At 34.2% G+C, this 19073-nt stretch overlaps 1 protein-coding gene across 3 annotated transcripts in view; it reads right to left on the minus strand.

Moving 5' to 3' along the window:
- Window positions 1-19073, minus strand: part of ERGIC2 (ERGIC and golgi 2) — a 99736-nt gene that overhangs the window by 53551 nt on the left and 27112 nt on the right. For 2 of the 3 annotated variants that reach the window (XM_044677443.1, XM_044677442.1), the window contains 3 exons: window positions 17356-17406; window positions 15502-15647; window positions 12142-12250 (listed from right to left, as the gene is read on the minus strand). In XM_044677443.1, coding sequence (XP_044533378.1) covers window positions 12142-12250; window positions 15502-15607 — 215 coding nt within the window. In that variant the 5' untranslated portion in view covers window positions 15608-15647; window positions 17356-17406. The remainder of the gene's footprint in view (window positions 1-12141; window positions 12251-15501; window positions 15648-17355; window positions 17407-19073) is intronic. The other variant, XM_044677444.1, reaches the window with a different exon arrangement.

Here is a 19073-nt window from a genome sequence, read left to right on the forward strand (position 1 = left end):
GATGCCTACAGAAACCACACACTACACCAAAAGATACAGTAAACCTTGAGATGTAGTGAAATTCAACTGTGGGGGGTTGAATGCATTTATTTTGAATTTAAACTCTTATGCCAAAGGGGATCGTCCCTTAATTGGCTTTTAGTCGGTGCACCTAATATTAGTTTTGTTCTCTTTCTCTTTTATTTCCCTCTTATCCCCAAATTATTGAAATTTCCCTTAGAAAGTACAATATTGTATGTACCTCTAGTTGAAGAGCTTTAGAGATATAAATTGGTTATGTGTTCTGATTACATAGAGAAACTAGGCATGTAAATCTGGGAGATTTCTACATGCTTGTTTTCCATTGGAATCACAGCGGGGATTGTATAATTAGGATCCGCTCCCCAGAACTCTTAAATCCCTGAAAACCACTTTTGTTCTCATGTTACGTCCTTACATTTTGGAGATAAAGTTTGTGTGTCACCTCACCCTTCTCTCTCTTTTCCCCTGATCACAGTTTCTGGAAGTGAGGTGAGAGGAAGGGAATTTTACTCAGGTTTTTACTTTTGTTCTTTTTCTTTTCTTCTACTTCAAGTGATTATTAACAAAACTTATAAAATATAATACTTGGAGTTATTGGATATTAATTTAAATCTTACACATAGGAATCAAGAAACAGCTGGCAATTAAGTTTGGCCAGAAGAGTAGAGTACATAAAGGTAAGTAATAGAAGATGATTGGGAAAGTAGGTTGGAATTCATTAAATGCTTATAATATACAAAGTATTGAGAATAAAACCAGAAATGTAAGAAAGTTGCTTCTCTTAATAAGTTCATATTCTAATAGAAGGAAACAGCACATACAGTTTTAAAGTTTGATGAAAAGGCTTTGAGGTCCTTAGGATGCAATAGGTAAAGCAGATGAGTAGTGCCATTTTTTATATTTTTTCTACTCTTAATACAATATTAATTTATGATGTTAAACCATCTGACAACAGGGTCAAGGACATGAGTGGTAAGAATTTTCTTTTCCAGGTCTTCAGAAACTAAAGCAAGAGCAATAGCATTTTTAGAAAAGCACTTGCCAGGTTGTTATCTTGACAAGTGCTGGCTCTAGAGGTTGGGCTATAATTTGGAAAGAAAAGAGGTAGGGAATAGGGAGTCTCCTATTTCCACATAAAACAGATTATGAAGGATCTTAAATATCTTTCTTAAAATAGTTTATATTTTACTTAAGGCAATAAGGAACAACTAAAGGCTTCTGGGTCAGATCTGTGCCCTAAAGATATTTTAGTAGTGTAAAAAGGATTAATTTCTTTAATTTAACAGGGGACCTGGAGGTCCTCTTACCAAAGAGGTGTGTAGGGATTAACCAGTCCACAGTGACAGGAAGTAGGAATGGGGGAGCCCTTGCTGGGCCAGTGTCAGTTGCAGTTGACAGTTGCTGACAATTAGGAGAGTTGGTTGCTGACAGGTGGTAGGTCAGTTGCTGATAGTTAGGGCTGGCAGTTGCAGGAAAGATGGCTGCTAGGCATGAGCTGGTCATTGGGGGTTGGTTGCTAATAGTGTGAGGTGGTGTTTAGTTCCTAGAATATAAAGGTGGGCCTGAGCTTACTGAGAGGGCTTTCATCTTCAGCCTTTAAAGGAATCACTAGAGAGCAGGAGGTCTGTCTCATAGGCAAGGATCTGCTGTCAGTTGGCTACTGACAGCTTGGGTTGCTATAGAAAACTGACTGAAGAAGTAAGTGTTAATTGTCTATTATTTAGGAAGTAAGGTAGTTAGTGAATCATTTCTAGATATTGTAGGTTAGATAGGCCTAGTGTTTGCCAGGCAAGAAGAAGCTGTCCTCAGAAGACAGTTAGAGGTAGTTATTAGGAATTTTTGGTAGTATTAGAAATTTTAGTTATATTTATTGGTTTAGATATATTTATTTAGTTAGTTATATTTATTATAAGACTAGTAATCTCTTTTTCCTCTTTTTTAGCTTTCCCTCATTTACTATATTCTTATACTATCTCTATTTTAATTAAACTAAATTGTTAATTGTTAAAAGCTGCTAGAAGTTTTCTTTTCTCTGGCCTAAAGGGATAATATTAATTTACAACTCTACTATATTCTCATTAAAACTTAAATTATTAAAAACTGCTCTTATTTTGTCAAAACTGATAAAATAATGAAAAAAAAAAACAAAACATGAAGGAAGGTGGCCTAGCAGTACCAGATCTTAAACTGTACAATAAAGCAGTGGTCATCAAAACAATACAGTACTGGCTAAGAGACAGAAGGGAGGATTAGTGGAAGAGACTTAGGATAAAGGACCTCAGGAAGACAGTCTATGATAAAATCAAAGAGCCCAGCTTTGGGGATAAAAATCCACTATTTGACAAAAACTGCTGGGAAAATTGGAAAACAATATGGGAGAGATTGTGTCTAGATCAATATCTCACACCAAGATAAATTCAGAATGGATGACTTCCGGTTAAGATGGCGGCAGAGTAAGGAGCACCTGCTCGATCTCTCCAAACCGAAGCATACAGGACTCCTCAAGGGGACATAAAAACAAATCAAGACAAAGGAAGGGACCCCACAACAGGGCGCAGCATTTAAGGTACGCGGAATCGGGGTATTTCCACGCTATAAAGGGGTGAAACAACTCACTAAAATGCGAGAGGAAGAAGCCCCTCCCCCACCCCCACACCAAGTACAGCCCAGAGGCCAACGCACAAGAGTGAAAGTAGGATTGGGGCACCCAGTGAATCACTAGCAGCTCCAGGGCTTGTTCCTGAAAGCAGCAAGAACTAGGACCCCAAGAAGCTAAAGAACGTGCACGGACTTCCCTGAGCGCTGGCACGGGTGAAGACACTGCCCTAGGCGTGGACAAAGATCTCCAGCGCAGGGACTTTCCCGAGCGTCTGCACGGGTGAAGACATTGCCCTAGGCATGGACAAAGATCTCGAGCGCAGGCTTGGACCTCAAGTGGGGACCCTGTGCAGACTGGAACGAGGCTGTGGAAGGAGCGCCCTGAGACTACTGAAGGAGCCTCAGGCAGAGGGGCAGACCAGGGACAACCAGGAGGCTCGACCCTGAGAACAAGGAGATCTGAGCCCTCCGGAGCCCAGACAGCACAGACAGACCCCGAGTGTGAAGACAAAGCTAAGAAGGGGCGGGGCTAACAATGGCAAGCCGAGAACCCCAGAAGAAAAAGATTATCAAGAAAGACTCTGGAACATTTGACAACTTTTACACAAAGAAAATCCAGACAACAGAGGAGGACAAACAAGTATCCAAACCTTCCCAAAACAATGAAAACTGGTCACAAGCTATGGAAGAGTTCAAAACCGAGATTTTGAAGAAGATGGAAGAGATCTGGCAAGAAAATAACAGTTTAAAAAGCAGAATTTTGCAACTGGAAAGTGAGGCTCAGAAATCAAATGAACTGATAAGCAAATTGAACACCAGAAATGACCAGATTGAAAAGGAAAACCAGTCCCTAAAGGCTAGAATTGAACAATTTAGAAGCCAATGATCTCTCAAGACAACAAGAACAAATAAAACAAAGTCAAAAGACTGATAAAATAGAAGGAAACATGAAATATCTCAATGAGAAAGTGACAGACCAAGAAAACCAGTCTAGAAGAGACAATTTGAGAATCATTGGTCTTCCAGAAAAGGCAGAAATTAATAGAAACTTGGACTCCATACTTAAAGAAATTATTCAGCAAAATTGCCCTAAAGTTCTACAAGAGGGTAATATAGACATTGAAAGGATCCATAGATCACCCTCTACACTGGACACAGAAAAGTCAACACCAAGGAATATAATAGCCAAATTCAAGAGCTTTCAAGTAAAAGAAAAATCTTACAAGAAGCCAGAAAGAGACAATTCAAATATCAAGGAGCACCAATCAGGATCATACAGGATCTGGCAGCCTCCACGCTAAAAGACCGCAAGGCTTGGAATACAATATTCAGGAAGGCAAGAGAGCTGGGCCTTCAGCCACGGATCAACTACCCATCGAAACTGACTATATACTTCCAGGGGAAAGTATGGGCATTCAACAAAATTGAAGATTTCCAAGTATTTGCACAAAAGAGACCAGGACTAAATGAAAAGTTTGATAACCAACCACAAAAATCAACATGAAAAGGTAAATAAGAAACAGAGGGGAAAAGAAAGAAAACTCATAATTTTTTAAATTTGACTCTATAAGGGCTTAAATAAGATCTCATTATCTGTATTCCTATGTGGAGAAATGCTATTTATAATTCTCTGTAGTGAACTCTATTCACTATTATAGTATTCACTATTATAGTAATCAGAAGAATAATTCATAGGGAGAGGGTGGAATACTAAATGGTATAACATGATATGGGGGTGGGAAAGAGGGGAGTGAATAGTAGGGGACACCAAGAGAAATTTGAGTGAATAAGAAAAATAGGATATTCTATAAAACACAAAGAGGACATGGGAAGGGGAGGGGATAAATACTATTATAAGAAGGAGAGGAAGAGAGCATTAAGAGATAATATTTAAACCTTACTCTCAGTGTAATCAACCTGAAGAGGGAAGAGTAGCTATATTATCCATTGGGATAAAAAACTCTATTTAACCCTACTGAGAAAGTCAGAAGGGATAAACCAAAGGGAGCAGGGGAGTGGGGAGGTCAAAAAAGGGAGGGGAGAAGAAGTGGGAGGGAATTCTTTAGGCCTTTAAAAATAAAAAGAGGGGAATAACAAGGGAGGGGGGTAGAAAGGGAAGTTAATCAAGGGAGGGGATAAGGGATAGCGGCTCAAAGCAAACCACTGGTTTAAAAGAAAACAGTGGAAGAAAGAGTGGGTCCAGGAGAGGATACAAAAATGTCAGTGAATGTACAACTGATAATTGTAACTCTGAATGTGAATGGGATGAACTCGCTCATAAAACGGAAGCAAATAGCAGAGTGGATCAGAAACCAAAATCCTACCATATGTTATCTACAAGAAACACATATGAGGCGGGTGGACATACACAAGTTTAAGGTTAAGGGCTTGAACAAACACTTTTGGGCATCAAATGAGAAAAAGAAGGCAGGAGTGGCTATTATGATTTCTGACAAAGCCAAAGTAAAAATAGACATGATTAAAAAAGACAGGGAAGGTCATTACATCCTGACGAAATGCAGTATAAACAATGAGGAAATAACACTGCTCAATATATATGCAACAAGTGGCATAGCATCCAAATTCATAAAGGAGAAACTGGCAGAGCTCAAGAAGGAAATAGATAGTAAAATCATAACAGTAGGAGATCTAAATATTCCTCTTTCAGATCTAGATAAATCAAACCAAAAAAAAAATAACTAAGAAAGAGGTAAGAGAGGTGAATGAAGTTCTAGAAAAATTAGATTTAATTGATATGTGGAGAAAAATAAATAGGGAAATTTATATCCTTGAGTGCATATATTAACAAATTAAGGAGGGCAAAGATCAATGAATTTGGCACGCAACTCAAAAAATTAGAAAGCGAGCAAATTAAAAATCCCCAGATGAAAACTAAATTAGAAATACTAAAAATTAAGGGAGAAATTAATAAAATCAAAAGTAAAAGAACTATTTAACTAATAAATAAGACTAGAAGCTGGTATTTTGAAAAAACAGATAAAATAGACAAAGTGCTGGTCAATCTAATAAAAAAAAGGAAAGAAGAAAACCAAATTGACAGTATCAAAGATGAAAAGGGAGACCTCACCTCTAATGAAGGGGAAATTAAGGCAATCATTAAAAACTATTTCGCCCAATTATATGGCAACAAATATAACAATTTAGGAGATATGGATGAATATTTACAAAAATATAAATTTCCTAGACTAACAGCAGAAGAAATAGAATACCTAAATAATCCCATATCAGAAATAGAAATTAAACAAGCCATCAAAAAACTTCCCAAGAAAAAATCACCAGGACCTGATGGATTCACAAGTGAATTCTATCAGACATTCAAAGAGCAACTAATCCCAATACTATACAAATTATTTGATATGATAAGCAAAGAAGGAGTCCTACTAAATTCCTTTTATGACACAAATATGGTACTGATTCCAAAGCCAGGTAGACCAAAAACAGAGAAAGAAAACTATAGACCAATATCCCTAATGAATACAGATGCAAAAATCTTAAATAGAATATTAGCAAAGAGACTCCAGCAAATAATTAAGAAGATCATCCACCATGATCAGGTGGGATTTATACCAGGAATGCAAGGAGGGTTCAACATTAGGAAAACCATCCACATAATTGACCATATCAACAGTCTAACAAACAAAAATCACATGATTATCTCAATAGAGGCTGAAAAAGCCTTTGACAAAATACAGCATATATTCCTATCGAAAACACTGAAAAGTATAGGAATAGAAGGACCTTTCCTAAAAATAATAAACAGTATATACCTAAAACCATCAACAAGCATTATATGCAATGGGGATAAATTAGAAGCCTTCCCAATAAGATCAGGAGTGAAACAAGGATGCCCATTATCACCTCTATTATTCAACATAGTACTAGAAACACTAGCAGTAGCAATTAGAGAAGAAAAAGAAATTGAAGGTATCAAAATATAAAAGAGGAGACTAAGCTATCACTCTTTGCAGATGATATGATGGTCTACTTAAAAAATCCTAGAGAATCAACTAAGAAGCAGGTAGAAATAATCAACAACTTTAGCAAAGTTGCAGGATACAAAATAAATGCACATAAATCATCAGCATTTCCATATATTTCCAACACATTAGAGCAGCAAGAGGTAGAAAGAGAAACACCATTTAAAATCACCCTAGACAATATAAAATACTTGGGAATCTATCTACCAAAATAAACACACACAGCAATTATATGAAAACAACTACAAAACACTTTCCAAACAAATAAAACTGGATCTCAACAATTGGAAAGCCATTAATTGTTCAAGGGTAGGACAAGCTAACATAATAAAAATGACCATCCTACCCAAATTAATATACCTATTTAGCGCCATACCTATCAAATTACCAAAAAACTTCTTTACTGAATTAGGAAAAACTATAACAAATTTCATTTGGAATAACAAAAGATCAAGAATATCAAGGGAAATAATGAAAAAAAATGTGAAGGAAGGGGGCCTAGCAGTACCAGATATTAAACTATACTATAAAGCAGCAGTCATCAAAACAATATGGTACTGGCTAAGAGATAGAGGGGAGGATCAGTGGAATAGACTTGTGGTTAATGACATCAGCAAGACAGTGTTTGATAAACCCAAAGAGCCCAACTTTTGGGACATGAATCCACTATTTGACAAAAACTGCTGGGAAATTTGGAAAACAATATGGGAGAGATTAGGTTTAGATCAACATCTTACACCCTATACCAAGATAAATTCAGAATGGGTGAATGACTTGAATATAAAGAGGGAAACTATAAATAAGTTAAGTGAACACAAAATAGTATACCTGTCAGATCTCTGGGAAAGGAAAGATTTTAAAACCAAGCAAGAGTTAGAGAAAATTACAAAATGTAAAATAAATGATTCTGATTATATCAAATTAAAAATGTTTTGTACAAACAAAACAAATGCAACCAAAATTAGAAGGGAATCAACAAATTGAGAAAAAATCTTTATAACAAAAAATTCTGACAAAGGTTTAATTACTCAAATATATAAGGAGCTAAATCAATTGGACAAAAAAAAAAAATCAAGCCATTCCCCAATTGATAAATGGGCAAGGGACATGAATAGGCAATTTTCAGATAAAGAAATCAAATCTATCAATAAGCACATGAGAAAGTGTTCTAAATCTCTTATTATTAGAGAAATGCAAATCAAAACAACTCTGAGGTACACCTAGCAGATTGGCTAACATGACAGCAAAGGAAAGTGGTGAATGTTAGAGGGGATGTGGCAAAATTGGGACATTGATACATTGCTGGTGGAGTTGTGAATTGATCCAACCATTCTGGATCCAACCATTTAAAGCCCTCATGAAAGGGTTTTAAAAGACTGTTTGCGCTTTGATCCAGTCATACCACTGCTGGGTTTATACCCCAAAGAGATAATAAGGAAAAAGACTTGTACAAAAATATTTATAACTGTACTCTATAATGGTAAAAAACTGGAAAACAAGGATATGCCCTTCAATTGGGGAATGGCTGAACAAATTGTGGTATCTGCTGGTGATAGAATACTACTGTGCTCAAAGGAATAACGAACTGGAGGAATTCTATGTGAACTGGAATGACCTCCAGGAATTGATGCAGAGTGAAAGGAGCAGAACCAGGAGAACACTGTACACAGAGACTGATACACTGTTGTAAAATCGAATGTAACAGGCTCATGTACTAGCAGCAGTGCAATGATCTAAGACAATTCTGAAGGATCTGCGAAAAAGAACGCTATCCACATTTAGAGGAAAAACTATGGCAGTAGAACCACAGAAGACAAACAACTGCTTGACATGGGTTGTTGCGGATATGATTTGGGATGTAGACTCTAAACAATCACCCCACTACAACTATCAACAATATGGAAATAGGTCTTGATTGATGACACATGCAAAAACCAGTGGAAATGCACGTCAGCTACGGGGTTTGGGGGGAGTGGGGGGATGGAGGAAACAGTAAGAACATGAATCATGTAACCATGGAAAAATCTTTTATTATAAAATAAAATTTTTTTTAAAAACTCTATTTTAACACTTATAGTAGCTATAAAGCTAATAGTAATCAGTAGACTCACTATAACTGAAATAAAAAAATAAGAAGTTACAGCCAAATGGCAGACTACCTCATATTCTCTACAGGGCAAAGAAAGGAAATATTCGTTTTATTTTGCATCCAAAGGCAAAAGAAAAGATAATTTTAAGTAAATTTAGAAAGGTAAGAGACTGAAATAACGAGATGGATAAGGAAGCTATTTCAGTACTACAACAAAAAGAATAAGAGAGTGTCAACTATCATAGAGGCAATATAGATAGAAATATGCTACAGAAAAACACTACAGAACATAGGAATAAATAGAGCTTTCCTTAAAATTATAAGAAATATCTAAAATCATAAACAAGCTATAATGGGAAGCTTTCCCAAAAAGATCAAGCAAAGATGCCCATTTTTACTACTATTATTTAATATTGTATTAGAAATGCTAGATATAGCAGTAAGAGAAGAAAAAGAAGGATTTAGAATAATCAAGGAGGAAACAAAACTAACTCTTTGCAGATGATATGATGGTATCTTGAGTAGAATCAACTAAAAAACTAGTTGAAATAATTAACTTTTTAAAAAAATCTTTACCTTTTGTCTTAGTAGCAATTCTAAAGATAGAAGAGTGCATGGGCTTTAATACAGACTCTAAGATTTAAATTAATATCCAACACTCCAAGAATTATATTTTGTGGAGTTTATTCAAAATCACTTGAAGTAGGAGGAATAAAAAGGAAATAGAAGTAAAAAAACCTAACATCTAAAAAAATTAAAACCACGTGAGCAAGTTCTCCTGCCTTTTGCCTCACACTTCACCTCACCTCCCTAGCATACTATCACCGAAAGAGAGAGCAAGAGGCAGGGCTACACCAAACTTATATCCTCCCTACATCAGTACGTAATGTGAGAAGGAACATGGGATACTGGGTATTGAAGTTCAATGGTAAAGAAATTAATTACACAAGAACTAAAGTGAACTTTTTTCTTCTTAAAGAAAACATTCATGACAGGTATAAGTTTTTTTGAGCAATCTCCAAACTTTTGGCCTCTGATTTCTTGATCTTAAAATCACATTTTCCAATAAAACATTAACCATTTGTCACCTGTGGCCATTTTCATATAGAAGTGATTAAATATAAAGTTAACTTGGAATATCTAAATGAATTCTTCATATTTTCTCTATTCCTTCATACCAGACGAGATGCTGGTACATAAGCTTATTAGATTATCTTCTTGATAATATTATATTATAAGATTATCTTCTTGACAATCTGATACATAAAATATGACTCATCAGTAACACAAGGAAAGATGAATGGTGCCATAAAATTATCTTTTCTTTTGCCTTTGGGTGCATAATAAAATGAATACTTCCTTTCTTTGCCCTGTAGAGAATGTGAGGTATTCTTCCATTTGGCTGTAACTGCTTATTTTTTTATTTCAGTTATAGTGAGTCTACTGATATAAATGTAGTTCAACTCAACCAAATGATTACTGGACAAAGATAAGTGCCAGCAGATAAATTGATATTTGTAGATGATCTAAGAAATATGTAAGTTTTAGTACCCTATATCCTTTTTTTTTAAAGCTATCCTACCAATCACTGCAGGAAAAGAATACATAAGTCTAAAGAAAATTTTGGATATTTGCCATTTCATTTCTCATTTTAGTCAAAAAATACTTCTTTTTGCTGATCTGGTGATGAGCTTCTCCACATCTGACTAAACTAGTTTTCTAATAGGAGGGACAGTATTACTACTAATTTGTACTATAAGTCTTTCTAGTTTGGTACCTGGTATAGGTTCAACATTATACCTAATGCAACAATGAAGTGTCCAAGTTGAAAAAAATTCTTCTACTTAATCTAAGCCAGTGATGGCAAACCTATGACGTTGGTACACGGAGCCATTTTTGATAACATGCAGCCGCATACAGAGAAGTATGGGGCTGCATGCCAAGGATGAAACATTTGCTGTAGTGTAGTGTAGACACTCTGTGCTCTATAGATGACAACTCTACCTATGTTAATTTACCTTTTTTGGTTTACTAAATAGCTATATATTACAATTACACATTTTTGTTATTTAAACTATAAATATTGCAAAATTATGGTTTTTTCCTTGAAATGACACACCACCCAAGTTATGCTCATTTTTTTGGCAAATTTTGACACACCAAGCTCAAAAGGTTGCCCATCACTGATTTAAGCAGTATCAGAATGAAAAAAAAAATAATAATGCTATTGATAAAGGATTACACAAACTATATTTCAAAAGGCATACTGTTTAAATATACTCTCTTGTGCAGAATACCTGAATTCTTTTAGTCCATGAGAGAAAACATGTAATTCTCTGAAGACACAGTCAAAAATATTTGAAAAGGAAGGGAAGTAAGTGCTTAATTGAATATGACTGACATGCTATATTCAATGGCATTAGAAAATCTGAAAAAAGCCAAGTAAAAGAAATCTCTAATTATTCAAATGTGCTATAAAGCTTAACAAAGGTCAGTTTTTTGCATCAAAGTATTTTTATAAGGAAACAAATGGATCTGTAAAAATAAGGTTCCACATTGAGCATTTCTGCAATCAGAACTGAGCTATAAATGAAGTAATTTTGACATTTAAGAAATGAATTGTTCTGGATATGTGAATAATAGAACAGATTAAATGGGAAAAGGGTGGCTTTAAATAGACACATAAAAAAATTGGAGAACAAGAAATATTTATTCCTTGATAGACTACACATAGACCATTGATGGCAAACCTATGGTACACATGCCATAGATGGCACACAGAGTGCTCTCTGTGGGCATCCACACTACCCTCCCCACCTCTCCAAGTCCATTATTAGAAAGGCAGAGGGACAGACTCAAGCAGAGCTGCTCTTTTCCCCTTCTCTGCTGTGCCTAACGTTTTTTCACATCACCCACCCCTCTGTCCAGCAGTCTAATGGAAGCACACAGAGGCTAAGGTGGGCAGAGTTGGAGGGGAGTAGAGCATTTGGGCCATTCTCCTCCCCTTCTCTACACTTGCTGAGGACATTCCTCACTTGACCCACCTCTACATCCAGTAGCTCATTGGAATTGCTTTCTCTCTCCCCTATAAGGGGTAAAAGGGAGACAGCGCATGCCTGGCACTCAGTGAGGGTGGAGGGGGCACAGCACGTGGTCTCAGGAGATGGCACACTGTCTCTAATGGGTTTGCCATCACTAATATAGACCAATTATATAAAGATTTAATTATGGTAATATTAATCAAAAAATACATGCAATTTGAATGAGTAGACAAGAGAAAATCATGCCATTTCCTTAGCAAAATATCAGGTGAACATTAAATATAATTAATTCTATAGCTTTCTATACAAATAATTAAGTTACAATGCAGTTTTACTCAGAAAGATTAATCAAATATTAATATACTCTAAGACGATTTAAAGAAGAAAATGTTACCTAGAAAAATCCTTATCTACTTCATATTCGTACTTCATCCAAGTATCTTGATATACTGAAAATTCCATTATGGTTAACAAAGCCATTGTAGTAAATGCTATTAGAGAAACTAAGAAATTAAAAGGGAAAAAATCAGTTAGATAAAATTAACATAAAATAGAACTAGTTGATTTAAAGCTTTAAATGAACATTTCTGATTTTTAATATTTGTTTTTATTTTTCAATTGTTTTAGTCAGGTCTGACTCTTCATTACCCTATTTGAAGTTTTTCTGGAAGAGATACCGAAATGGTTTGCCAATGTTTTTCCACTAACCCATTTCACAGATAAAGAAATTGAGGCAAACAGGATTAAGTAATTTGTCCAGGGTCACAGACTTAAAAAGTATCTGAGACTGGATTTGAACTTAGGTCTTCCTGACTCCAGGACCAGCATAGTACCACCCAGCTACCCAAAAAAAACCCTGCTTTTCTAAAAATCCAGATTATAAAACCAAAAACTATTGATGCCCAATATTAATGACTTTAAAATGTGACCTTGTTCATAAACTACTTTCATTTTAAGGGATTTTATTAAACTAAATATAACTGTTAAAATGTTTACCGGCTATACAATTTTTACTTTTCTTTCTCTATACATAATAGTGACCAACATCAATAACAGCAAAAATTTCATAGGTTATACTATTTTCAATCTTGACATCTAACTACGTGTATCTATAATCTATTTATTTTTTCTTTTAATTTGGAGATACAGCAGGAGAGCAGATTTTGTTGTTTTAAATAATTTGTCCTGATTTCTCCTAGGCCTCATAGAAAATTTGCATGGAGAAAAGGCACAAAATAGACCCAAAGTACAACCATAAGGCTTTTTCCTATGTCCTACATCTGGTAGTCACTTAAAAATCTTACTCCATATGCAAAGGTACAATAAAAAGCCTGACTGAATATACATATTATCTCCTTTCTTAGCATGATGACAACAATAAAAATACAATTGATTGTATAATTGATATTTATAGCACTAACTTCATGGTTTTGCTATTTGAAACTTACTATGGTATTATAATCAATTTTGTATTATTTATAATACATATATTATAAATGATATAATCCTTTGCAATATGCCTTTTTCTTAAAAAACTGTTTGAAGGAGAAAATTCAAATGTTACCACTCTCATTTTACAAAAGGAAAAACTGGGGGCAGCTGGGTGGCTCAGTGGATTGAGAGCCAGGCATAGAGACAGGAGGTACTAGTTCAAATCTGGCCTCAGATACTTCCTAGCTGTGTGACCCTGGACAAGTCACTTGATACCCTCCCCCCCAATGCCTAGCCCTAACAACTCTTCTGCCTTGGAACCCAATACAGAGTATTGATTCCAAGATGGAAGGTAAGGGTTTAAAAAAAAAAATTTAGAAAACTGAGGCACAGGGAGGGTTACATTTAAGGGTCCTTAGTATGATACCACAAGGTCTGAGAAATTTCATTACTATAAATAAGTTATCTCATCTTTGATTCAATTTATATGTAATTATCTATACTTGAAAAGGATTAAAAGTTCATTTTAATTCACTACTGAATTCATTCATTTAATATTTATCCCATTACATAACACGTCCACTATTATGGGTACTAGGTAGACACATAAAGTACGATACAATGTCCTGGTCCTCAAAAAATACACTATCGAGTTGGAACAATAAATATACACTTTTATTAAGACTTTCCCATATGCTCTCAGCAATCCTTTTGAAATGCTCTCAGCAATCCTTTTCAGTTACTAGTCTCATGCCTTTTAGAGATCAGCTCAAGTTTCATTATTTAGGTATGACCTGTCAGAAGCAAATTTCTCTCTCCAGTGTCGCCTTTTTTTTAATGCCATCTCTCAGTGACCTGGAGTAAATTCAGGTATAGATAAGCCCTCAAGAGAAAGGAAGTTCAAGAACCAAGGAACCAAAGAGACAAGGAACTAATACTACTGAAACTATTGAAACTATTGAAACTACTGATACTACTGATACTACTGATACTACTGATACTACTGATACTACTACTACTACTACTACTACTACTACTACTACTACTACTACTACTACTACTACTACTACTACTACTACTACTACTTCTTTTATTTAATAAAGTTATTAAGCTACAAACAGCCTCATAATTTTAAATATTACTGACCCTTAAATGTAACCTACCTGTGCATCAGTTTTCTCATTTGTAAAGTGGGAGTGGCAATATTTGAACTAAATACTGCACAGAGAAACAAAGTATAAGCACATAAAAACTTAGCACAAAAAATGGTACAATTGACATCAAGGGCAGTATATGATTAAATAACAAATAGGTAGGACCTGAGCTAATCAATAAGATTTCTGAAAAAGATTCTTGAAGGTAATTCAGACAATGGGGATTATGGCCATGTCTTGACAAAGGTGTGTATTTGACAATAAATAGATTAGCCTGGCCAGAATTGTCAAGTTTACATTTGGAAGCAATGAAGATAATGTATAAACCAAACTGTACAGAGCCTTCAACAACACTAAAGCACTTAAAATAGGGGGTCATGAACTTTATTTTGCAGACAATGAAGAATCATTGAAGGTATGTAAGTAGATGAGTAACATGAATGGAAAGGTTTAGGAAGATTATTAAATTTTTAAAAGGAGAACAACCTTGAAGCAAGGAAACAGTGAAGAGGCTATTCTGATAATCCAGGCTGACCCATGTCAACTTATTTTAAATATATATTATAATAATTAAAATAAATTGACATTCCCGAGCTATTAATGTGCCCAACTGCTTTTTAATTTTTCTACATAATCCAGAGTTAACTTGAAGTCTTTTTTTATTTATTTGCTTTTCAAATTAATGAGGCATTACTGAATTTGTAATATTTACAGTCACTTGATCTTGAAAATGGTTAAATAGTATTCCACATTTCTTGGGTGTCATATTATATATATTGATTTTCTACTTAAAATGCAAAAAAAAGTTGGTGCACTGTTCTGACTTATTATGTTTTATATTTGTAGTTTAAGATACATTTGATATTTAAATGGTAGCTAGTAGATCCAACCTAAATCTCAAACACCTGAATTTGTTTAAAAAAAAAAAAAAAACCAATACCTACTCTATGATATCTCACATAAAAAGTGTTACTATAAAAACCTGTTCTCTTTCTACCTTTCTGCAGTGTCAGATTAACGTCAAGGATCCTGTGGTCAAACAAAACACACTTAATGAGTTTATCTTTCATAATGTTGCATTTCTCTACTATTTATTATAACTATTAAAGCTTTACAAGGCTTTTATTAATAGACTATACATTTATACCACAAGAGAATGTAGAACCTACCTGTACCCCCACTTGCTGAAGTCTCTACGTAGCTGACAGGAACCTTTGGAAAGGCATCCAACTCTTTCACCAAGTTCAAGGTTTTCTTTCGACTCAGTCGCCTCATCTTCAGCACAATCTTCCACTTCTTCCTTCATATAGCCACTCTGTATATACACACATATGCACACAAAATTAGTGAGAATTCTGAATATTTTAAAAATCCAAACAAATACTGAATGTATATTATGTGAAAGCACTATGCTATGCAAAGGGAATTTTTAAAAAAAGTTCCTGTTTATATAGATTGTATTTTAGAGCTAGCAGAAACTTTATTCTACCTCATTTTAGAAACGGCTCAGACAGGTGAAGGCAACAAATCTGAACCAAAAATATATGCTCTTTCCACTATGCTACACAACTTCTGGTGCTATACTCCATTAGAAATAAACAAAAACTGTGGAATGTGGAATTAAGGGCTGAGCCAATATCTGACATTAAAACTAAGATGAACAAAAATTCATTTTTTTAAATGTAAGACTGAAAAGTAAAGTCTTTAGATAATTTAATGTGTGTTAAAATACAAGAGTATCAGAATTATAAAATTATAATTTCTACTTTCATAGTGTTACCTAAAATATTTAAGTACAATTTTATTAAAAGGTAACAATTGGTCATATTCTATTTTCAATTTATTTTCTTGCCAATAATCTTACTACTGCATATCATAGAATAAGTATAAACATTTGTAAGAGCAAATGAGCGCGCAGTCGCGCGCTCTCTCTCTCTCCATTTAATGTCTCTATAATAAAACCATGACTTTTTACATTTACAAAAATCAGCAATTCAACTCAATTCAAGATTTATTCAGCATCTGCTATGTATGGGGTATTAAGTACTATAGGAGACAAAAGTTTAGAAATAACACAATATTTTTCATACAGACTTAGTCGGGAGTCATCACACAACAGTGTAAAATAATTCTTTGATAATTACAAAAGGGAAAGGCACAAGCAAACTGCTACAACGTTGGTAGGAAAGGAGTAAAGAAGTAAACAATAACATCTAAAATCATAAAGAAAAAAGCTAACCAAATTGCCATAAAATATACATACAATACTTCATTGTAGGAGCTTCTGATGTTTTTATAGGCAGCTGGATTGCACAATGGATAGGCTGGACCAGCAGTCAGGAAAACCTGAGGTCAAATCTCCCAGGATTGTTATGAGAATCAATAAGATAATGACTGTAAAGGACTTAGCTGTTTAAATAATGTTCTAGAGAGGGGAGGCAGGAGAATAGGCTGGGAGAGACAGGTGAAGTAGCCTAAGACACTTACTAGCTGTGTGACCCTGAACAAGTCACCTAACTTCTATTTGTCTCAGTTATTTCCTTTGTAAAACTGGCATAATTAATAGCAACTACCTTCCAGGTAGTTGTGAGGTTCAAATGAGGTCATTGTAAGCACAGTAGTCTAACACATAGCAAGCAATATATGACACTAGCAGTGTGACCCTGAACAAGTCATCTAACTTCTGTTTGCCTCACTTCTTTCCTTTTTAAATCTGGCATAATTAATAGCAACTACCTCCCAGGTAGTTATGAGGTTCAAATAAGATACTTGTAGTCTAACACACAGAGTTAGAGATACAGTAGTCTAACACATAGCAAGCACTATATAAATATTAAGGAACAGGAAAAATAATTTAATTCTAAAAAGAAGCTATAGGAAATACATTCTTTACAGATCAAAATGCAATAAAAACATTAATAAAGGAACCATAAACAAAAAGATACAGATCTAAAAAGCCAGTGAGTGTTAAAGGACAAAATTATAAAAACAATAATTCTCTAGAAAACAATAAAATAACATACCAAAGTTTTGGGGGTGCAGCTAAAGTAGTCCTCAGAAGAAAAATTTTATCTCTAAAACAGATTTTTTAAAAGAAAAAAGAATTAATGAATTGAGCATGAAATTTTTAAAATCAAGAAATGTTTAAAAACAATCAAAATAGAAATGTTAAAAAAAAGAAAATGGAAAACAAAACGACACCCAACCTCCCTAAAATTATAAATAAAACTGAACTCACTTCTTAAAAAAAAAATCTAATTTTTTAAAAGAAAAATGAAATCAAATAAAAAGGAATACCAATTCACAAAAAAATGAATTCTTTTTAAAATAACCAAAACAACTAACAATTATATGCCAACAAAAATAGAGAATTTAAAAGAAAATAGAACCTAATCCAAAAAATACAAAATATCCAACTTAAAAACACAATAGAGAAATGAAACCCAATCTCAGAAAAGGAAATTGTGAAATTACAAATAAAAGGGGATATAAATCTCTAGATTTAGTCATATTTATGTGTGAATTCTATCAAATGCAAACAAAAACAACCACACAAATTATTCTTAGTAATTGAGAATGCATGCCTCAAAACTTTTTTTTTAAAACCCTTACCTTCTGTCTTAAAATCAAAACTGTGTATTGGTTCTAAAGCAGAAGAGCATAAGGGTTAGGCAAATGGTGGTTAAATGATTTGCCCAGGATCACACAGCTAGGCCACATCTGAACCCAAAACCTCCCTGTCTCTAGGCCTGGCTCTCATTCCACTGAGTCACCTAGATCAAAACTCTTTCAGGCAAATACAGTCCTCATTCCCAAAGAAAAGCAAAAATAACTTTAAAAAGAACATAAAGAAAAGAGTATTAACCTTGATGCAAAAAAAGTAAATACATATTTAGCAAATATATAGTAAACATATCCAAAAAAAGGGCTCTTTTTAATCAAGCTAATTTTATGTCAGTGATACAAGGATAAATCAATATTAGGAAAATAATCAGCATAACTAAATTAAAATTAACCTAATTTTATCAATATAGAAAAAAAATCTTTCACAAAATATAGCAGACTTATTTATACAGATTTAAGAAACATAAACATATAGTAATCCCTTACTATTAAAAAACTTGGTGGCTCAGGGGATAGAGCCAGGTCAAGAGATGAGAGGTCCTGAGTTTGAATCTTCCATCAAATATCTACTCCTAGCTAAATGACCCTGGGTAAGTCATTTAACCCCAATCACCTAGCCTTTACCACTCTTCTACCCTGGAACCAATAGTATCAATTCTAAGGACAGAAGGTAAGAGTTTGAGGGAAGAAAAAAAGTATACTAAAGCAAAAATATAACATTTGAAAATAAATACTAAAAGACGGACCAATAAAACACAAAAGTAATGTGAGGACACTCATTATTTAACATAGTTCTATAAAAAGGTAGCTATAGCAGTAAGACTATAAGAGAAAGAAATCAAAGATAAACAGCAGCAAAGAGACAAAATTATAGCAGCAACTTTTGTGATAGCAAACTAGAAACATGGGTAGTTCATCAACTAAGGAATGACTGAACAAACTATGATATACAAACATAATGGATTATTATTGTATATAGTAAGAAATGACAAATTTAAAGAATGGAGAAAAACGTGGTCAGATTTAAATAAAATGATGCAGAATAAATTTTTAAAAAGCAGAATAAACATAAGGACTAAAGTAATATAGAGGAAGCTCAATAGAGGGAAGACGAATT

The sequence above is a fragment of the Gracilinanus agilis genome, chromosome 5, assembly GCF_016433145.1.
Source record: "Gracilinanus agilis isolate LMUSP501 chromosome 5, AgileGrace, whole genome shotgun sequence".
NCBI classification, from domain to species: Eukaryota; Metazoa; Chordata; class Mammalia; order Didelphimorphia; family Didelphidae; genus Gracilinanus; species Gracilinanus agilis.